Source organism: Lytechinus variegatus, chromosome 5, assembly GCF_018143015.1.
Source record: "Lytechinus variegatus isolate NC3 chromosome 5, Lvar_3.0, whole genome shotgun sequence".
NCBI lineage: Eukaryota > Metazoa > Echinodermata > Echinoidea > Temnopleuroida > Toxopneustidae > Lytechinus > Lytechinus variegatus.
The window spans coordinates 16509948-16534586 of NC_054744.1; the positions used below are offsets into that span (position 1 = coordinate 16509948).

Below are 24639 nucleotides of genomic sequence, written 5' to 3' on the forward strand. Positions count from 1 at the left end.
CCTGCTTATAAATTTTCAGGAGTGCAGTATAGTCTTAAAATGTTGGTCAACATATTGTCCACACAACAATTGGTTTTAAAAATCTATCCAACTCTGGGTAATTTTCAACCAATACTGAGTAGTTTCACCCAAAGCACACATTATTGGTTCAAAACTACCCAAAATTGGATAAAGTTTTAACCAATTGTTGTGTGGACAGTATGTTGCCCAATATTTGTAAGAGTATGGGGACTGCTGAATACTACAAAAAACATAGATAATCGAAAATATCACACCGTCACCTTATTATATAACTGAACAAATTTTATCAATAGAATTACATTTTACACAATATTGTACATATCTCCTCTCAGCTATCTTGCACGGTGCGTGTAGGCTTGAGGTAATTCCGATGAACTTGGCTCCGAACGAATTACAACGTAAACAACTTTTGGCTTGCACGGCCAGTTTGAGGTCATGCATGTTATGCCCCTAATGGGTCTTCGTAAGCCGGAATCAGCGCAATCTGAAGTCTATTATCATCATTGACTTCTTAAGAGATGCCTGCGAGGGACTTTTGAGACGTTAAAGCCCATTGTAAATTTCCGTTCTTGTTCCCTTTGTCAAAAAAAGTTTCTTTGTCAAATTTTTTTATATTTTAAACTTCTACAAATTCTTTTTTTTTTTGCTTTGATAAAATTGGAAATATAGATTTCTTCTATACGTTATTCTTTTTCATTAGCCACCGACTGCGATTATTGATTATGAAAATTAAAAATTATTCTTTGTCCGTTCACAAAAACAGATCATATTATGTTATATTCTATGCTGCCAAATGTAAAATATCAAATAATTTTGTAATATATTCTGTTGGAAATTGACGATGGCTGAATAAATAAGAATTTTTATTTTAATCTCAGTTCAATATTACTTAATCTCATCTTTTGAAAGAGTAGTAGGCCTATGTGTTCTGCCTTAAAACAACATTAGTATTTTTATATTGCTACTGTGCAAAGTATTACCGTACACACTAAAGACGCTGTCGTTAAAAATACGTTTCCCCATACCTATCCTTCATTCGAAAAGTGATCAAATTTATTTCTCCTATCTATGATAATTATCTAATTATTATAATTAATTATTACAAAGTGAAACATTGTCTTGGCATGACCATCAATCCTCTGATGATGTTCCTATCATGACGTCACAGTGCTCCCAAAGCTGGATTTCATTGGCAACTTCAATGGCGCCAACTATAAGGTCACACTGGTAAATGATTCTACAACAAGCGTGGACACTACGATTAGCGGATATTTCACTAATAACAATAATGTGTGTAATACTCGTCAGACGATATAATCATTCAAAACAACTTCCTAGATTCAAGGAGTAGATCACTATTTGTGGGTAGATACCTTTAACTTTGACTTCTTTCTGTCAATCTATCTGCCAAGAGAATTGACCTTTACTGGAGGGCGTGATATTGAGATGAACTATTTTTCTCATGCTTTTCGCTTTGAGCACTTCCTATGAACTTGAATGCATCTTTTTTTCAGCTAAATAATAGAAGATTTGGAATATACGTACTCTACAGATATTTAAAGTGGTTCCAAGAAGTACTTTTGTTTTATTTGATGATTCATATGATACTTTTTAAAATGCGTCAATGCATCATAACCAACTTCCCGTCATTTTAAGCTAACCCCAGGAAAAGGACTCCATAACTGTGGGGTTTTTTGGGGGTATAGTTGGAAGTAAATGACATGTACCTATCATGCACAGAGTTTGATTTTTTTTTCTTTTTTTGCCAATTCCTTTTGACAGATGTTTCATTACGAATGGTCAGTTAAAATCATAGAAAGCATATCCGGAAAGACGATTTGTTTGTCATGAGATGAGCATGAGTCGATTTTGTCATCATTAATGAATAGTGATTAAATGCCACCATTGTCACTGAGATATTATAATTTTTGAAAGTATCACTTTTGCATATCATCGTCGGAGGTGGGTTTCAAGATTGTATTGATTTGTCTTGAGATGAAAAAGGTGGTATAAACGTTGATCTTAATTTGTGCTAACACTGTTGATGCTAGTTTGCAGTATTGGAAAGGAAAACGGAGGCGCGGTAGAGCGGGGATTCGAATCCCGATGACCCGGGTTCGATTCCCACTTGGTGCGCTATGTCCTTTGGCAAGGCATTTATCCTCATTACCAGGTCCGTCGGAGAGACCTAAGCCGTCGACCCTCTGTTGCTTTCTTACTGCTTGCTTACAATCATTCATGGTTTCGTAGCAAGCAGGTAAGAAAATCACCACCATTTACTTTATTATATGTTTCGGGATACTTTTAATTTTATTTTACCATATATTTTTCTCCAATCTGTTTGTCCTCATCTCCATTTGTGAATTAAGTCTATCTGAAATGCATTTTATGTGCAGGTTAATATTGATAGCAACCTTCAAACACAGACCTCGTTTTGAACCTTGGACTTTCTACTTCTGCTGAGATGCATTATGCAACCACTAAGCCCCATCATTTCCTCCATTAAACTTCTCAATACTCCTACAGTCTTGGCGAATTCTAATTCTGACATCACGACCTGGGCTTTCTAGGCGGTCTCAACCAGCTAAATGGGTCATCGGTTTGTTGTACCCACCTCGGGCCTCAACTAATGGCCCCTGACACCCTCTGTGGGTGCCACAGGGACCCCTCCAACCATCCATTCTTATCCTCTCTATCTTCCTCTAACCATCACGGAGGACGCGGGCTGATATTTCTTTGTTATTTACTGATGAACGAGAGAAGAAGGGACAATTTCGTTCCGGAATGGTTGGTGGTTTTGCTCAATGCCAAAATGTTGGCATATTATTCGTTTCAAGCCAGATTTCATTTTCAACGTCAACGTTCTTTCGGCAGAGGAGATGATAGGTGAAAACATCAATGTGGAATCGAGGCTTAAAGTTCAAGTCCACCCCAGAAAAATGTTGATTTGAATAAATAGAGAAAAATCAAACATGAATAGCGCTGAAAACTTCATCAAAATCATGTAAAATAAGAAATTATGACATTTTAAAGTTTCGCTTATTAAAAAAAAAAACAGTTCTATGCTCGACCCATAGATATAATAATAATAATAATGATAATAACTCTTATTTACCCAGGGTAGCCATTTTCAGCGGTAAGCTGTTCTTCCAGAGGGCCCTGCATAACAATATTTTATTATTACCCTTCTCCGTTCTAAATGCTGAGCGCCAAGCAAGAAGGCAGAAGGTCCCATTTTTACAAGTCTTTGGTATGACTCGGCCGGGATCGAACCCACGACCTCCCGTCCATGAGGCGGGCGCTCTACCACTGAGCCACCCATGTAAATATACAAATGATAGAGTCGATGATGTCACTCACTCACTATTTCTTTTGTTTTTTTATTGTTTGAATAATACAATATTTCAATTTTTATGAATTTGACAATTAGGACCCCCTTGCTTGAACCACAAAATGTTAAAATAATTGAATTACATGTGATCAGGGAGGAATGAAACTTTGTTTCACATGACAATGAAGAAAAAATCAAAATATTTCATATTTCACATAATAAAATACAAAAGAAATAGTGAGTGGGTGATGTCATCGGTCCCCTCATTTGGATACCGACCAGGATGTGCATATAAATGTGTTGAAAAAATAAGCAAAACTTTAAAATGTTATAACTTTCTTATTTTACATCCGAATTTGATGAAATTTTCAGTGTTATGTTTGTTTGATTTTTCACTTTCTATTCAAAGCAACTTTTTGTTGGGGTGGACTTGTCCTTTAAGGGTAACCTTAATCGTCTAGAACAAGGAGTTAATGATATGTGTTTGGCTTTTTCATGATTATGCTTTGGCACTGTAAATGAAAGAGGTTGATTTTAGGGTTTCTTTCATTCTTTCTCTCTTTCATTTCCTTTCTTTCTTTCTTGTTTTCTTTCTCTCTTCCCCCCCCCCCCTCTCGTTTTTTCTTTTTTATTTCCTTTTCTCTGTCTATCTCTCATAAGAAACACTCTCTTCCCTTCTATATTTCTATCTCTCTCACCCGTCTCGCCTTCTTTTAAAATTTATTTAATCACCGACTAACCTCGATTTAATCCCTACCTATATTATGATTAATCATGTTAATGTTTCTCGGTATCCTACATTTTTCTGTTTTATCTACTTTCTGATATATCATTTCACTAAAAATACATTCAACTGCCACTTCAACTGGTCATGCATTGTATATTAAACTCAAAATATTTTTATTTAAGGCCGATTTAAATTTCAGGGCTATAGAGCAGTTCAAATAAAATACAATTATCATTACTTCTGTTGTCAGATGAGGGTCAAGAGAGCATCATTCTCGACCTCATTGGCATATCTGTTTCAATCTTTTGAGGGTTTACAAGGGGCTTCAAAAATCTGAAACATTTTTTTCTTCATGTGAAACTAGAATCCTTCATCCATATTTTTCAAAGACCTTGAAAACTATCAAAATATTTCCTGGCCCCTCCTTCTCTTGATCTACTCGTTGAGATCTTCCAGATCCCAGCATTATTGTTATCTGGATACCGTCATAGTGTTTGTCACAGGGGCGACGCTTCGAGGGGGAGGGGGCAGCAGGGCGGCGACCGCCCCCAGTGATTTATCAAGTTGGTATTAAGAAGAAAAGGAGAAAGAGAAAATAGAGGGAGAAAAGGGAAGGAAGAAGAAAGAAGAACATCACAAAGAGAGATATTCGTTGTATAAAATCTAAACATATTTTATTGTTCGAAATCAAATCTGAAAGTAGAAATACGCCGAAAATTATTTTTTGCCCAATTATTGATCTTGGGCCAGGCAGCCACTGTGCAGTGCCAGATCGACGAGTCTCTACCTCTTCCTTCTCTCCATGCTGTAACTCCCATCTTTTTCGTATTTTGGTCTGACGTGGCCGGGACTTGAACCCCGACCTCCCAGTTGGGAGACGGACGCTCTACCAACTGAGCCAACATACCAGTCCTCTCTGTGCACTATGCAGCCCCTGAAATCAATTGAATTGAGAAAAAAACTGTTTCGTCCCCCCCCCCCGCAATCAAAATACGCTGGCGTCGCCCCTCGTTTGCCACGACTCCGATTATAGAGACCATGAATTCTGATATTATCATGGTAAAGATTGACTTCTTTGAAATCGCCAAATCCACATGCAGACCACCAAATAACTGATGTTTATTTTCCCTCCCTACATATTTCAACGACACAAGGAGTTTTAATTAACGATTCTGCCATTATTGACCATTAAAGGTGATTTATGATGATTTAAATAAAAATATGTAGCCATTCGAAGTCGGACATGATTAAGCTAAAACCCAAAAATGATCTACATGTTTTTTTTTTCCGTACAAGGCATCAACTAATAGCCCACTGGTCTTAATTTGCAAAGTTACCATCAAAAAGGCCGTTTCAACAACAGTCAAAATCGAGATTTATATGATTCTTGTGGGATTAAAAACGAAAATACTTTTTTAGCAAAATGGATTTGCCCTTATTCATTCTTCTTTAGCTTAAAAGACTTAATTCAAACAGCCTTGTTTCCAATAGTCTAATTGATTCAATGAGATTACGCTAGACCACTTTGAAGTACTTGGGGAAATACAAACGTGAGAGACGGTAAAGGATCGAAACATAACCGGAGGTCAACGTTGCTGGTGTCTCCACTATAGCTTCCATGCATTTTTATCAGGATTTTGCAGGAACAAAATAAGGAGAAAAACGTGTGACGTTTGATTTATGGGAAATCATTGTCTGGATTCAATGAACGTATTATTGAGACGCAAACACAAATTCTATCATCTTGTCCTTTGTTTTAACACTGCAAACTTCAAATCGAACTAACTGTTATTAATTTACTTTTGACTTACAACCATTCGAACTCTTTCTTAATCTAACAACACAATCTAATAATTTAACTTCAACTTTACCACTTATATTTTAACTTTAACAACTTCCGTACTATATTAAACTACTCTAATATCTAAATTAAAACTACTCTACTTTAACATACTTACTATACTCATAATGACTTTACATCTTCTATCTACCTACATAACTAAATTTACTTTCAAACCTCAACCTATACAAGAAACTTTACTTAAATGTAACTATAACAACTACCAAACTCTACTTTAACATAAACACAACTAACTTTCACTCATTACTTATGTTTCAATAACTCCCGAAGGGACTGTACAAGGACACTAATAATTAGCCTTAAGAATTTATAGTTATATTGTCGTCATCACTCTCTCTTTTGTAATGAGGACACCGCGGACACACATTCGATAATACAAGCGAAAAACCTTCCATTCATATTCAGTCGCCTGTACAAGTGTTAAAGAAGAAAAAATACCGAAATCTCCTGAAAACAAAATTACATGTAGGCCTATATATTCACCTCAAACGCAACAAATGAAATATATAGGACCTTTTCCTAAAATCTGGATAATGGAAAGCTGTTTATCATGCTTAGATAGAGAAGTTGAGAGCGAGGATAAAAAATGAGGGTTCGTTTCTAAAAGGGCGTATCGAAACAGACTGTATAAGTTGTGTTCTTATTAAGTCACATTTCTGACAATTAATTTCAATTAAAATCGAGACACCCTACGTCCGAGAGTTCTCAATCTATTCTAGAGTACTGGATAAAGGCCCCGTTGTTAATGAACGTGTTTTCCTGAAAAGAATTGAATTGGCAAATACTCTTTAACTTAACAAAATTAAACAACACTCCCTGATTCATTCTTTCTTCGCTCTGATTTCATGAAGGAAATCTTCAAACCTACATTCTGCTTGTTTATAAAAATATGCTGTCTTATGCTAATTTACAAGAAAAGAATAATTGGTGGATGGTCACAAATGTAGTGCTTTGGGAATTGGTAAATGTAGCATAAAATGATTCGGAGATGTTATGATCGAAACTTTTTTTACTTATGTATTACTCATTTATGTCTTATTCATATAGCCAGGATAAAAATTATATGAAAGGAACAATAATGAAAAGAGGAATAGCCTTTTATAACGATACAGTCGTCTATCACAACTTTTGCATACACCCACCCCCACCCCCTCCTCCAGCGTCAGAACAGAGAAGTTACAATTACATCAGAAAACTGTTAACAATAATTGAAAAGGGAAATTAAATCAGGAAGCTGGAAAGAAATAATGATATCAATATTCCGGATATTAGGTATAGTTCTACTTAAAACAAATAATACAATCTTACACTAATGCCAGACAACTTTTGAAAACGGAAAGGGTAACAATATCCAACATTATTCCAGGATATTGAAAACACATCTTCTTTAATTAGAAGCATGTCTATTTACTGTTGAGAGGTTGTTGAGAAGTTAACATGTTCCGTTCTCGCGTTTCGGAAACTGTCATCGTTCAATACTTGAACTCATACCGACATGACGCTGATATTATTCGTGGATGTTGTGAGATTTAACTTCTGCAATACTTTGGGATATTGTTTTTCCCTGAGTAAAGACACTGATCACTGGATATGGGTCGCTCGACGGTACAGACCCCCTCGGTTTAGGGGAATATGTCGTTTGGGGAATGAATATTGTGGATTTGGGCTGGCGATGAGAGACGGAGTTACGGAGCATTATTTCCTCAGCGTCAGTCCTACTAGTTCAAGGCGAAGGAATATAAAGTTTTGATTTATAAATACGAATATTTTCAATATTTTTTCGTATTATCATGGCTTTAGATCGAATGTAGAAAGAGAAATCATATAAACATGTCCCAAAATGTATATTTTGTAAACTCGCCTTAAATGATTGAGTTAAACTTCTAAACATTACCCCTGGCATGCATATTCTTCAATCTGTCGGGCTTAAATAGGGAAGTTCACAGAATCCATGAAACATTGAAGCACGCTATTTCGTTCTAAAGTATTGAACACTTCCATCATGCATTGTGTTATTTTGAAGGAAAATTTGAGAAAAGTATGACTTGAGTTGAAGGTTGTTTTATAATACCAGTTTGCTCCGGTGCAGTGGTTGACGAAATTCAATCGGGCTATGTTTTTATAACGTTGCCAACTCCCCAGACGGAGTCCGCTAATAGAATGAAAATAGGACAGGTTTGAGACGCACTTGCAAACACGATTTGATCTAATGAAATCAATCAAGGGTTGGGTAAATCCTAAACAACGATGCATAAATAGCCGGCTTTTGCAACTCTACCCGAGCGAAATGGCATTGTAATTGGTCGGGTGAGTGTCGGGAGACCTTTCATGGGGAGGCTTGGAATGAGACCGGAATGTCTTCAGGTGCAAAGTGATGTAGAGAGATGCTAGTCCTGTCTTGGTATGATGATGGAGGTGGACAGGAGGATCCTCCTTTTAAAAGAAAGAAATGTCGAACACCTTTTTAAGTACCTGGTAGGCCTAACCTCTTTTTTCTTCCAAAAAATATTAATCAGAAGCTACAAAGCGTAGAACCATTATAATTATGGCAATATTAACGATAGCGATAAACAATAATGACAGTGATGATATCCTTAATGATCGTAAGTGATTTGAAGGAGAAGACACGAGGGAAATAACTGAATTAAATAGAAATGCTAGAAATGGACGGATCGGACGTAGATGTGTAAAGATATTTGCAAGTCGACAGGTAACATATTTGACCCTCCAAGGCCAAAACCACTGCACTTTTCATCCGCTACCATGGTAACCACATCCGTTCAAGGATGCGGGAGGAGGAGAAAGAAGGGGGTGGGGGTCATCTAGAAGAGGACTCACTTCAAATCCGTAAAGGGAACGTTCAAGGGTAACATATAGCCGATTGATCATGGTGATTACGAAACGAATGCGTGTAATTCGATGTAAATGGTTGACATGGTCGAGGGCGAGCACCACCAGATGGACTCGAGAATAGCACCTGATGAGAGATGGCCAAAGCGTGGAGATGCGGAAAGAGAGACGGAAGGATGGAAGAGTCGAGGAGAGGGAGAGAGAGAGGGGGAGAAGGAGTAGGGAGGAAAGGAAGGGAGAGTGAGGGATGAGGGAGAGAGAGAGGGAGAGATATGGAGAAGGAAGCATTGAGTAAATTGGGAGAAAGGTGGATGATGTCGGGGGGGGGGGGGGGTGAGTTCGGAGAGATGATGATGATGATGTCGGGAGGGAGGGGTGGGATGGGTCACGGACTTGAAAGACCGTCAGAGAAAGGAGTACTGTACAAATGAAGTTGAGAGAAAGGTGGAAACATAGAGCTGCAGAGAAGAGAAAGTGGGTATTGAAAGAGGGGAACAGGACGGTAAAAGAATGCGTTCACGAACAAGGCCAGCGAAGGTAACGAAGTTGATGGTAAGGTGTAGCGGAATCCCCTGGGATATTCAACCTATCGCGGTGCAATCGACATCAAAAATTATATGAGAGATTTGTTTATCCATTGCTTTTTTATTATTAACGCACCATGGTTATCATAAATAATTGACTTAAACCTTGACGTAGTCGGAAGGACATGAAAGATCAACTATACTCCGGCTTGCACGTGTTCCTCAATTTTCAAGAGTTAATGTTTCTATTTTGATGGCTTAATTCCGACATTCATATAAGAAGGTTGTTGATTGATGCTTTAATTGATCCGACATTATAATAAAGAAAATATGTCTCCAGTTGTTGGATACTAAAACGACCGTAGCTTTAAGGTCTATGGTGCTTCGTCCTGGTCATGTCTATCGCTTTCTCGGTCGCCCCTCTATATATACTACGAGCCGTCCCTACTTTACCGGTTCGTGGTGTGGCTGTTCGAAAAGGTTGTGCAGGTATACGGTCACTGAGATCCACACACATCAAAAGTCTTTCATTTATCATAACATAACGGCGAATATGATTTGATTCAAAGTGTTGGATCTAAGCATAGAGGGCGCTCTGCGAGTCCTTTTAGATGGGCTGACATCAAGATGGTGTATTATTTTTGTACAGTCTGCGTTCGAAGTTGGTAACCTGATGGAGAACACCATTTGACTTTGCCCTTTTATACACTTTTATTTATATATTTGCACTTTGATGATACCCCCTACTAAACATTTTTAGAAAATTGCAGATTGAAAGAAGGTTTAAAACCTGTACAAAATGTGAGAAAGATGCCAACAATGAGGATCCCCAAGCGGTTGTACGTTGTAATCATCTGTTTTACACCTTGTTTAAAGAGAGATTTCACAACATCGTTATACCATATTTGGCAATGTAAAACAAGATTAAAACATGTTTTCAATCAAATTAAACCATACGTATTGTTACACTAGCAATGTTGATGTTTATAAATTTTGCTCACAGGAATTTGTGTACACCAAATGAACATCATGTTGTAATTATTTTGAAAAATATTCTTGTGACCTTTTGAAACATAATAGAGGAGTAGTCAGAGATCCACTGCTGAATACTAGCGATGAATAAAATATAATTCCATTGGTATACAAGACCGGAAAATGGAAAGTGGCACCTTTTAAAGTGTTCCCATTGTGGCATTGGCTTGCATATTTTAAGATTAACGTTTAACTTTTTTTCTTAAAGTGTGTAAATTACGAAGAAACACAAACAAAAGGGGGATATGATATATATTTCTATCTAAAATCAATTTTAACTCCAACAAAAATGGTAAAAAAAAACTTCCATCCCTTAAACTGCTACTCAACTCGGCGACGAGACGGGGTTGGCACTCGAGTGGTAACGTATGTGAATCATGAATAATCATGAATCATGACTTAGTATTAATCATCAAATATATCTAGAAAACGAAACTAAACGATCTTTATTAATTTTCCTTTGCTTCTTTTTTGTTTGTTTCCACCTGCAGGAAATCCCGAAATGGCCTACCTTCAGGCCTTGGTATCCGCGGGTATCATGTATGACGTCACAAAAGCATGTGGTACAGGCACGGTCCTCCAGTGTGGATGCGACCGGGTATTCGGTCAGAATAACCCCGATGTCGAATGGAAGTGGGGCGGTTGTTCGGATAATCACGAATACGGCAATCATTTTACAGAAACGTTCATCGACGACTCGACGGGTAAAAAGACGGCGGCCGATCTGATGGCGGTACAAAATTACAGAGCCGGAAGAAAGGTGGGTAGTCAATTACCCCAAATTTCCGATTGGCCTTAACAGCCATGTATCGCATTTGGTCGTATTTCATTCCACGTATAACTAATCACCTAATAATCATTCGATCTAGTTATCACCTTCCCTATAGCCTATACGATTACATCTAATTCACTGTCTGACTACGTCCAATCATGGATATGGAAAAAATTAAATGGGGGAACTAAGTAGACACGTGCTTATCAAGACCCATCCATGTCATCTCTAACCCTCCTATTTGTCTTAATCTCTTTCTCACTCTGCCTCTCTCAGTATTTTCCATTCCTTCACACTCTTTTATATATCATTCTCCCCTATCTCTTTTTATCTTACACTCTCTCTATTACTATCCACCTAGTCTCAACCCAGATGTTTTTTAGGCTTACACGTTTTACTTTTATTTTTGAACTTTTGGAAAAGACCATGCCCTGATCACCCCCTCCCTCCCCCGACTTTCCAAACAACTTACAGACCTACATCAGTTGCAGTGATTATAAAGTGAAAACCAACGGATGACAATGGGTGATGGATAGGAGACGTTAAAATAATATTATCAAATCAATGAGTTTAGTGAATGTATAAAACTCTTGAGACACACCATGGTGGCACTTTGCATCCATTAAAGGTACAATCGTTGCTTCGTATAAAGAATAAATTGGCTTCTTGGTCATGTTGGTAGTATTTCGAACGAGAAAGAAGTGGAATCTCGGATGAAGACATAGGATGAAAGTGAATTTAGCCTATTCAAAACAGAATTTTGTACTTTTGTTTACAATTTAAGTTTGTAAAGAATTATATATTGTCGTCCAAGTTACCTTCACTCTTCCCTCTTCTCTCTCTCGTTCTCCCCCCCCCCCTGTTTGTCTCTATTTCTCTCTACCCCCTCTCTCTCCCTCAGCCCCTCTACATCCTTCCACCCCCGATCCCTTTTCCTTCCTTCTCCTCTGGGTTCCTCTCTCTTTTTATTGTTGCATAGCTATTCCTGGTTCCGTGCTTAAGATCTGTGTGGTTTGTAGAATGATCTTTAGCAATTTCTGACGAGCTGACAGCTCAACTTTGGAGCTAGTAAATTTCATTATAGATTTGCGATATGACTTTCAGTTAACCTTGCCTTCTCATGACATGGTGACATAGTGACACCGTGTAACACCTCACATCCTCAAGAAACCTCCTGAAAATGTATATCATCCCCTGTGACATTATGATTAAATGATAAAAATTGCATTGGCATGCTTGGGGTATTAAAAAATATCCTGATCATAACCGAATATTAAATCAATTTGTTTGGAGTATCAATAATTGCCTCTTAGAGTCGTGGTCGCTTTTCGATATTAACGAATTCGAAAATTAAGTATATGTAAATAATGATTACACGATATAGGCCTAAAGTCATCCTCACTTGCCACGTAGTCAAATCGTAAACGTTGATAACCGCAGTAGAAATAAAATATACTACAATTGTGTAATGTTGCTCAGGGCCAATGTAGTTTTAAACAAACTGGGGATTACAGCCAATTTAGCAGTTTGGAATTCAATCGGTAGCTATTAATTACCAAACTCCCCAAAATGGATTACCAGACATCCTTATCCTGAGTCCACATTCTAGTACCAGGTGGTTCCGATACTGAATTCAGTAGCCAATGGATTACGAAGCAGTTTGAAATGCCATGTTCTTGTGAAAAGGTGCAAGGGAAATAGTAAATAAAAAACAACCCTGTAATGCACCTTTAAGGCGACCGTAAATTCCTCCCAATGAGTGTATTGCCTTGGGCGTAGTAAACACGATGACACCGATTTCTCATGTGCTTCAAGTTCATGCACCTTCTACTCGAGGTTTCCTCCTCTTCTTGGTGAATCAAAAAGACCCTCCTTACCCAAGAGAATCACAAGCTTCAAAGGACGCAAATATACACAATGCAGATTCGCGAAGAGGGGGCGTTATTTCTGACGCGGGCGCTCTCACACCACTTTACGACCCCCTTAAGATCGATTGACTGGAGGTGATACCCTGCTTCTATAGCAACCAAGTCAAGATGGTCGCCAGCTTGAACCAAAAAAATACGTTTAGTCATGCCGTGATGTATACGGGGAGAATGACGTCTTTGTAGGTGTTACCAGAAGACAGAAAGTGTTATGTGTTGAGGGCATAACGCACCAAACATGCTAAATAGTTTGTATTGAAAACTATCATTTGAGGAGTAAAATGTGTATTTTATGGTAGAAAAGGGCACGCAAAGTAGGTTTGGAACTTTTATGAGATTTCTTCGCCATTATCATGTTACGTCCATCCTTTCTGATCTTCGAAAATTATCATAATACATAAATCGATGATACACACACTCTATTTGATGGCGATTGCTTTATTCAGGTTTTCTGCACCGGATGCCTACTGGGAGTTTAACCTGAAAAGATCCTAGGGTCAACTTCAACACCATCAAACATAGATATTAATGATAGTTAGATATCTACCGTGTGCCGATTTGTACACAATTTAAGAATCCAGTAGCTCCAACGTCACTGGATCTGGCTATGCATGACACCCTACTGCACAAGTCATTCTATTCGGTATCCAACCGGTGCACCATGGTCATCCCATGCGCTCTATCTTTTACTCATTCCTGGCCACGTGGCACTTATCCGGTATCCTACATCTCCCAAATCGGTACCCGTCTCGGAGACGTTATGTTCCCGAGCTGCACCCATTCGTCACCCTCACCGGCACAAAACTTGGAGGCACACATCCGGTTCCGGAGACGAAACTATCTTGCAATTTTTTTAAAGCTCTATTAGACAATGCATTATATAATGCATTTAATACTCATTCATCACCCTACCCGACACACACTCGTAGCACATTCGGCGCATATTCGCCACACATTCGGCACGCATTCGTCACCCTACACGGTACCCATCCGGCACCCACGTACCGATTGTCACTCTATATGAAAATATTCGGCACACATTCGTCACCCTACACAGGCTACACGATATCTTACCGACACCCATGTACCAATTCGTCACTCTATTTGAAAATATTCGGCACACATTCGTCACCCTACACAGGCTACACGATACCTTACCGACACCCATGTACCAATTCGTCACTCACGATCACTCTAATTTTGAAAATATTCGGCACACATTTCGTCACCCTACATGGAACCCATCCGGCACCCATTTACCAGTTCGTCACTCGATTTGAACATATTCGACACACAGTCGTCACACTTCACAGGCTACACAATACCTTTCCGGTACCCATGTACCAATTCGCCTCTCTATTTGAAACATATTCGACACATATTCGTCACCCTACACTGAACCCATCTGGCACCCATGTACCAATTCGTCACTCTATTTGAAAATATTCGACACATATTCGTCACCCTACACGGAACTCATTCTGCACCCATGTACCAATTTGTCACTCAATTTGAAAATATTCGACACATATTCGTCACCCTACACGGAACTCATCCGGCACCCATGTACCAGTTCGCCACTCGATTTGAAATATATTCGGCACATATTCTTCACTCTACATGTTATCCATCCGGCTTCCTCCAACCATTTCGTAACGGTGCACTACATTATACAAACAAATATTTAATGTTTATTATGGTCTTTTCGACAAACGTATATGGATTGTTACGTTTATGAGCACTTGATTCCGACACTGCCTTATTATGTATTGCCAACTTTTTCTCTGTTCATTTAGTGATTGTGTTAATTTTACAATGTTTACCTTACATTTGTTGTGCTATCTATTTCATGATCATTTGATTTGACCTAACTTATTTGATTTGTTGCTATAATTAATTTTATAAGGAATATTATAGGAATTCGATGACAATTTGATAATCGATGTTCACTGAAAATGAGTCACAAGAGTCACATCTAATATCAAGGACTTTGAATGGTTCACGATTAGGGTTTTCTATTAACAGTCTCATCTGGAATAAAACATTGCGGAATTACCCAATATCAAAACCAAGTCTAGAACTTTATCAAGTCGTGACAGCCCGACAAATGTTTTTATGTTTTCAATTTCCTCGATATTATTCATTGTCGTTTTGTCAATTTGCTGTTTCATTTTCATTCTTAGGTTATTGAGAAGAACATGACGATCAAGTGCAAGTGTCACGGTGTATCCGGATCCTGTACGTCAAAGGTTTGCTGGAACGCTATGCCAAAGTTACGTCAAGTCAGCGAGTTCCTCTTGAAATCGCACATACAGGCCTACCACATGACTTACTCAAAACGGAGCCTCAGGTTGCGCCCCCTCCAGGAGCGAAACCGAAACCCTTCCAAAACGGACATCGTGTATCTCACCCCGTCCCCCGACTACTGCGAGCCCAACAAGCGGCACGGGTCGGTCGGGACGCACGGACGGCGGTGCAACAAGACAAGCACCGGTGTGAACGGATGCAGACTAATGTGCTGTGGGCGTGGCTATCAAACTATGCTAAGACACGTGACTGAAAGTTGCCACTGTCGATTCCAGTGGTGTTGCTCGGTGGAATGTGAAACATGCAGTCGCGTTGAGGAGCTTCATGTATGTAACTGATGCCACGACATGCCTTATTGGACAATTGAACATTTTTTACGCAAAATGGATATATTTAAGAAGTCTTTAAAAATGTTGATATTATTGCATATCTATATATTTTGGTGCTGTTATTCTTTTTTTGTTCTAATGACAATGTCCTTTCCGTTGTCGACAATATTTCTCTGTGGTATGTGCTTGCTCATTAACTCGACATGCTACATTTAAATGAATTATAGTGAATTACCACTTGAAACCGATACATATTTTACAATGGTTGAATGAATGACGTCATTTATCTATTTCTAATCAATGATGTGCCTAAAAGTTATGTTTAATGACAGGTTTTGTGCACGGAACCTTGGAGAATACAAAAATGTGTCAAGGTCGGGGTTAAAACTGATTAGTAGATGGCTTGAATATTTGGTTTGTATGAGGGTTCTTCGACTCCAGTTATTTATTTGCCTCTCATGCATGAAAATATTATGATTGTAACCATGGTAACCATATGGAGTAACAATGGTAATTGACAAGGTGTCAACCGCTGAAGTGACAATTTATTTTTTTATTAACGGTAAGAGCGATCACATACATTCATCACAAAACCTTCATTAATGTGATATAGCTAAGAGTCCAACTTTGCACTTTTAATGAAATTGTTTTTATTATTATTATAAAGGGTGCAGACCAAAGCAACACCGGGGGTACGTTTAAAGGTATAACGTTGCTCCTTCTTTGCACCTTTCAGAAAGGAAACCACATATACTAATGTTCCCATTGTGACACTGGTCTGCCAACCGACTCCATATTACACAGAACGAAGATGCTTGACAGACCACCGAAAGACCGAAAATTGGCAAGGTCTCTCGACTCTGAAAGACTGATTGATACTCATTGTCTTGCTGAACTTAGACTGATCATACAGTGATCCATCAGGAGTATTTCATTGGTATTTTAGAGAGCTTTTATGCAACAAATTGTCATTCGGCAATCCTTCCATAGACATTCACTGGTGTTTCAATACAATAATCTTTCAATGATCTCTCATGAATCTTTCAGTGATTTCTGAAAACATCTTGAGAGACTGTCGAAAGATCATGGAAAAATCATTGAAAGACTAAACAAGACATTTTAAACTTCATGCATTGGTTGTTGATTGATATTTATTTTTATTAATTTCATTTAAATATACCCTAGGAATAAATGACAGATACAAAGAGAAAAAAAAGTTTCTTGAAAACATTTTCTATGTTTTTTTCCTTTTGTTAATAATAATAATAATAGCCAATTTTTATAAAGCGCTTTTCCCAGAATGGCCCAAAGCGCGTTGCAGCATATTATTACCCCGGTCATTGGATTCATTTCAATCCCGCACGAAAAGTGCACAATTTCCACTCCCTGGGGAGCATTCCTTGCATTCATCGCAGCCTCATTATGGCGCTGGCAAAATCGAACATACAATATCTTTCACATCCTACCGTTGTATATCATATTTCATCCTTTAATTTTGTATTAATGCCAACATTTCGATTGTAAGTTATTTACTTGACGAAAATTGTGGCAGTGCTGGGGGTGAAACCAATGAAGGAGTGTGACGTCACTGTGAGACAGAAATCATCACATTCGCATCACATCAAAATGAAATATTTTGACAAAGAATTTAATCAGTGTATTGCTACCATTTGCGACCAATATCAACGTACTGCGGAAAACGTGTTTCGATAACCGATTGCCTTATTTACCATGGATAAGCCTTTTCCAAGGTTAATAAAACGTTTTTCAATAAAGAACCTTTTTCGTAATGTTTGCGTTTCTTTATTTTAGCTCCTAGTTTTTTTTTCGTCTGCATCAATTTCCAATCCTGGTTCATTTAATAATATTTATTTCATGGTCTTTGTTTTTTTTTGTGTGTGATAATAGTACTTCCAATCGACATGATAAAGGTGATGGTAGTGGTTTTAATGATGATGATGATGATGATGATGATGATGGTGGTGGTCGTCGTAGTGGTGGTAATGATTATGCTGTTAATGGAGGTCGTGAATATGAGGATGGTGATGGTGGTCGTGATGGTAGGATGATGATGCGTCTGATGATGAAGACGACGACGACAATGATGATGACAATGATGATGATTACGATGATGATGATGACGACGACGACGACGAAGACGATGATGATGATGATGATGATGATGATGATGATGATGATGATGAGATGATGATGATTACGATCAAGATGATAGTGGTGGTGATAAATTCGCATATGGCAGGAAAAGGAAGCGAATGCGATTATTGTAGAATAAATAATATATAATTAGTTTATAAGAACATTTACAGGAAATATGAGTTATTGACAGTAGAAAACAAATCAGATAGGCTTACAAATGATTTAGAAAAGTATTTAAGTAAAGATTGAAAAGAGGCTTGGAAGTTTGATTTTCAAAATGTCAACATTAATTTCTTGAAAATAAGAGATTTGGAAGAAAAGAATGGCGAAAGGGTAAATCGAATATTCATTAATGTCGAGGGTTGTAGAAATGAATCAACAAAAGAAAAAAAATAGTAAGCATAGAGAAGTGGACATTTCATGTGAAAGAGGGAGACATACAGTGATCTACTCGATGCATATAACACAAATGATGAATAAAAAGCTCTGTATGGTGAATAAAGAAATTAAGTTAAAAATTAAAAACGCCTTTCCGTAAAGTAAATGGGTAATGGCTTATGTTCCTGGCTGTAAATATATTGCCATATTTCGTTTGGAGAAGTTGAATCAGTCGCTCATATCTCGAGAAAGACTTTTGATAGCCGCCGATGGACGTACGTAACATACGTATCTATTCACAGTGAAAGCATAAAAATTACTGATAAAGCTATCGACTAGACATTTCAGGGGTTCTATTACGTTTTATATATCCGAACTATAAAACAATCCATTCAATGTTAGCCCGACAATCAGCTGCCATCATTCATCCGTTATGAGATCCGATGTAGTCATTCAATAAGAGATGGGGTTGAGTTTCCGAGTAGAAGTCATCGTCTGGGGTGTCTTCCTGCTCCTCATACAACCCCTGAGGTGTTCCATTCGGCTGTTCGGAAAATATCGTCAATTTTCGAAACTATAGACTTTGTATGGAAAGCCGAAAGGGGAGAAAATAGTTTTTTTTACATTTTGCACCCGCCCTGAGAAAAAAAAAACATAGTTGAATAGTTGAAAGAAAGAAAGAAAGAAAAATAGAGAAATAAATAAAGATAGATAGAAAGAAAGACAGAAGATTCAAGATTTATTAAAAACATGTGATCGCAGCTTAAAAGCTGAAGTGACAGATGTTTTACAATTAAAATACAATGAAATTAACAAATAAGCAGTATAACAAAACAATCAAGAAATACACAGAAATTAAAATATGAATTCAAATATTAAGGTATTTTCAAGGTAATAGTGGTAATGTTAGATAATATTTGACGAACTATGAGAAGATGCATTTTACTAGAGATTTGAAAGACTGTCTGAGAAGTAAGGAAAGAAACTACGGGAGAAATGGAAAGATTTAGAAAAAATACCCAAAATGGCGTTGCTGGACAAATTAAATTGTACTCTGCTGAAATAATATAATAAGGACAGAAAAAAAATCAGACAAATAGAACACTGAACTTTTCATCAAAATCGGACGGGGAATAACAAAGTTAAGACATTTAAAAGTTTTTATATTTTATTCAAAATCTGTTCACCAAGAATGAAAAAAATGGATTGACAACGGATTTAAGGAGAATAATCATTACTGCAACTTAGTTTGTACAAGGAAGACGTAATCATAAACACACATGTATGAAAATATGTAATAATCAGGATTTAATCTAATTATAAAAAGGAAATTGAGAATATGACATCAGTCCGAGTTATAAATATTCACGACGTAGTGCACATATCTGTTTTCACAAAACGTTGCTAAAGTTTAAAATTTTATAACATCGTTATTTGTTATCAGATTTTGATGAAATTATCAGCGTTCTGCTCGATGAATTTTACTCGATTTTTTTAGTTGTAATTACTTTGAGCCCGGTGTTCGCCTTAAAAATAAAAGGTAGTAAGGAAAGAGTCAACTGATCTTATTCACAGACAGTAACAGACAAAATAATCGCACTGAAATAAATCAGACATGCTTGCATGCTCTAGATATTATTTGATACATGTAGGCCATGCTATTCATCTACATATCCCCCATCTTAATCAAGGCCTCATGGACATGGACCCGGTTAGAAAATGAAAAGAAGATATGTTGAGTTGATGACAGCTCTCTCAATCAGCTATCAGGGGCATGGGATTTCCAGTTGATCTTGCCCGGTCACGGAATCGGGAACTTGCCCACCAGACAGAGCTTGACAATGCTTGACGGAAACTAACACAAAGCGACGGGTTTTAAGGTGAAATCGTTTGGAAATGTAAACAGTTAGTAGTACAAAAAATTAAATTAGAATGAAATCATAGCGAAAATAAGAATTTCAGTCTCATAATTTTTTTTGTTGATATTATTATGCTCTGTGCTCTAGAGCAGTTGATTTGATCAACTGGATGAGTAAGGGGACCCTCACACGAAGGGGGGGGGCTCTTCTCAATTATTTTAGTAACAATGGTGTTTAGATAAGAATATAGATGTTGATACGAATAATTATAATTATCTATTCTTCATTCAATTCTAGAAAATTCTGTCCAACGTGAAGTTACATTATTACTTAAAGAGTCCAGAAAATGCGAAAAGAAAATGCAAATTTAAACACAATGTAGGACTAAATTACTACTAAACTTGTTAACAGAAGACTATTTCTATAATTATGTTATCACTGTACAATATAAATTGAACAAAATTAAACATGATATGTTGATAAATATAATTGCTTTTAAGTAAATGATGTTTTGTATTTCAGATAAATTGCAATAGCACCGGGAATAGCATTGACATAGACATTAACATAATGTACCTTAACCCTTACTTGTACTTTTGATGACTTGAAAAATAACAGATTATGTTGAATACCGCGGAGTCTCGAATATTATGATCGCCGGTGCGTGCATCTTTAGTTTGTAATCATGGTAAACATAGATCTGAATTTAGTACTCAAACAGAGAAAGTTTTATTCCCGTCTACCAAAAAAAAAGAACTGTGATTAAGCCCTACTCAAATATCAATATAACTACATCTGTCTGGGTATGTCTTGAACTACTTGAATGTTTCCTCCTGTTTTCAACTTTGACACACAAGACATTAATGACAAGCATAGCGTGCAGCAAAATGATTATTGATGAAACCAGGGGGATATAAATATGATCAGCAATGAACTATGGTTCAATATCAAACATGTTAAAGGACGATGTAATATTCGTTAGTTAATCGGTATGAAAGCAGTCAGATGCAAGAATAAGTTCATTCAAACTTGATACTATTGATTTGTTTAACATATCGGGTAATTATTGAAATATGAAATCACTGGAATACTCGAAAATATAGTTGCCTATAAGGGCCCAACAGGCGAATGGGAAGGGTAACATTGACCCCACCGATGCACTGTAAAAACAAACATTAAATTGTTTTTATATACTTTAGAAATGGGGCTCTAATTATAATTTTTATTGGAACAGAAGATTCTTGTCAAAGTGAATTCATTCTATTAATTGCAAGATGCTTAATTACAATTTGAGAATATTGTTTTCGAAAGGTGATAGATATATAAATGAATTAAATAAATTAATTAATAGGCCTACATAAAACGAGTGATTAAATCAGGATTGTGAGCAAAATGTATAGATGAGCAAATAACTAAATAAATGAATGGATAAATGGAAATACCCATTGATTTTGTGAATATGGTTAAGTGAATATTATTAAGTATGGATATGAAAAGGGGTAATATGCAAATGTAAGCAAACATGGCAAAGATCGCCCCACATATAGAAAATGCTACTCCATGGAAAATGGAAGCGGAAGGGGTGAAGGGTGTGGCGAGAGGGGTGACATGAAAGGAAAACGAAAGGAGAAAGTCCCCCCCCCCCATAAAGAGGTTGAAAGTACTATTCCCCATCGCTTTCAAATGTCTGTCGATAAGTGTGAGTGAATCGATTTAAAATAAATGAGTGGCTTCTTGAAAAAAAAAGTTTCGGAAAACTTGTGGAATTGATTATTCATAGTCTCGTTTCAGACAGTCCTCGGTCTCTGGACATCTGAACCATACAGGTGTTTATCAAACTCTTACATGAGTCAGTCATTTGTCGAACTATCGTGAACCAGCGTTAACTATCAAGAATTGATACAAGCTGAATCTGCTCACCCTGGTAATTTGGTATAATAATTTTTTAATTCGTAGTGATTAATGATTGGGTGACAGCTAGCATCTCTACCCGTTTTAACCCCCATTAGGCAATATTCAATCGGCTTCCTTTCCAGGTCATCACCTTCCGTTCAAACCGAACACTGACCATAGTCACACTCAGCCGCAATACACAAGGGGATCCCCCCTTTTCTTTTTAAAGTCAGCCATACCCCGTTGTGAGTTCTTCCCAGTGGGACCCGTGTCCTGACAAAGTTTATTTCCCTATCTATCACAGTCTTTGACATGACAATTAGAGTGGGTAGGGTGGGTTAGGGTCCAGGGTGGGGTAAGGGGTTCTGTGCCTCTTCACATCCCTCAATCAATGATGGTTTCTGGTAGTGGTCGTTGCCGTTTTATACAAAACGGGGTCCTTGAAAACCTTGTCAAGAAGGACAGAACGTTTCCAATAACAAAAAAAAAGGAAAAAGAAAAGAAAAGATTAGAAAGGAAAAGAAAAGAAAAGGAAAGAAAAGAAAAGAATAGAATAGAATAGAATGGAAAGAAAAGAAAAGAAAAGAAAGAAAAGAAAAGGAAGGAAAAGAAAAGGAAAGAAAAGGAAAGAAAAGGAAAGAAAAGGAAAGGAAAGAATAGAATAGAAATGGAAAGAAAAGAAAAGAAAAGAAAGAAAAGAAAAGAAAAGGAAAGAAAAGAAAAGAAACGAAAAGAAAAGAAAAGATAAGAGAAGAAAAAGCCCAATAGTCATCGCCATTTCCGGATGTAGTTTCCCTTCAAAAATTATGGCAACAATTTAAAAAATAGTTATAATAAGGTGTGTGTGTGGGGGGTTATACCCTGCCCCCCCCCGGCCCATTCACGCTATCCTTCTTTATATTGTCCTATCCCGTTCATAATGTACATTTTATGCAACTAATGTGTACATTAATAATTTGGTGTAGGTACCACAATTAAGGTCTTCCCCATTCTCTTTTGATACATACCCCGTCTTGCACCACTCAATCTTATCTGGCAAGATGAACGGGTAATATCTATGTTTAAAACGAATTGGAGGAAAACTAAAAAGACGATAAAAAATCATGACTAAGAAGTGCAGAAAATATAATTATGATTGATGATCCATGGTGTTTCGCCAGCGAAAAGATTGTTTGAATTTATATGATACCAATATTGGAAACATTAAATTATTTGAATTTATTTCCCTTCATTTATTTAGGATACCGTATAGATTGACATACGATATTTTTGTTATGCAAATTAAGTCCGCTTAGTGGAGTTCGGTGCACAGGTACGTTGACTTGTCTCACTCCATTTTTTGCAAGGTTCAGGAGTCAGACGCCTGTATATCGGCCTCCGCAGTTTTGGGGAAACTTTCTGTTGTTTAACGTGATTTAAACGTGGTTTTATGTCCTGCCAGAAAAGAGTAAGTGTTTTCTGAATTCATTGGATCTTTTATGTTTTCCATATATGTTAGACTAATTAAATAAATTCAATTTATAGTGTCTCGATTTGCCCGGTTTAGGAATAAGAGCAGGGCGTGTAGTTTTTTTAACCGGTTTTCGGTTTCGGATTTCCGGTTTTCGGTTTTTATCTAGAATAATAAATTATGCTAATTCAAAGCGTTGATCTACCAAAATTAAAATTGTATGATTTGTATCAAGAACTTATTACTTGTGAAATGAAAATGAGAATAATAATATTATGATTTTGATATAAACAGAGCAGAATAGTATTTGCATAAATAGATAAACATATGAACACTAAATCCAAACAAGTTTTGATTTAGGATCGAATCATTTCAGAATCAAATGAATGTTTAACTTTATTGAAGTATACTAAGAAAAATGTTTGGTTATTGTTTTCACATTCACTTTTACAAACGCACATACGTGTCGTATTTAATTGCTAGCTGGCAAAGGAATTATTTCATGTAGTAACCAATTGTTACTGTCTTTGAAACGAATTAGAAGCAAATGCATTTGAGCTTTGACTAGTTTGATTAAATTGAATTATGTATATGCAAGATAAGCAAAGTTATTTTAAATAAATCTGTTCATAGCTAAAAGCAAATTGACAAAGTCAAAGAAAGTTGCGATTAATTCCAAACAATAATTCTACAGATATTATCTCCATTTTTTTTATTTGAGCAAACAGACGTGAATTATAATTATAATTTCGATAACAATTCGGTTTCATACTAATTATGATTTAATTGTTTTAAAAGACAATAGACAATGAGTGTTCATGTATGAGAACAATGAAATAACTACACGTGAAACAACATGCAGTGTGATAAAGCAATTTTATTTATTAATATACTGTAAACTGAATCATGAAATCATCTATGTAAACGAAGACTTGTTATTGTTTTATATATTTTGTTCAAACAAATCGAATAAAATATACGTTTAACGGCGTTATATATCAGTACGGCGGGATGTGACGGTTTGTGTTCCTTCTTTCGACAATCCATATGGTTAGCATTAATTAATCGAGTAAATTTCATTTAGGAGTTGGGACATCTTGTTTGCCGAAGAGGACTTTGAAAATCTAAGTTCAGATCAACTTCCACACTCCTAATTTACAATAAAACTGTCTAAAATGTCAATTTTAGCTTTAAGACATTTTAGTCATCCTTGTTGGAAGAGA

General features: G+C 36.9%; 1 protein-coding gene across 1 annotated transcript in view; it reads left to right on the forward strand.

Annotated features, from left to right (window-relative positions):
* LOC121415575 (protein Wnt-1-like) overlaps nt 1-16910 on the forward strand; it is a 63042-nt gene extending 46132 nt beyond the window's left edge. Inside the window, exons 3-4 of the mRNA XM_041608839.1 lie at nt 10838-11106; nt 15227-16910. Of these exons, the coding sequence (XP_041464773.1) occupies nt 10838-11106; nt 15227-15688 (731 nt within the window). The 3' untranslated portion in view covers nt 15689-16910. The remainder of the gene's footprint in view (nt 1-10837; nt 11107-15226) is intronic.
* The last annotated feature ends 7729 nt before the right edge of the window (nt 16911-24639 follow it).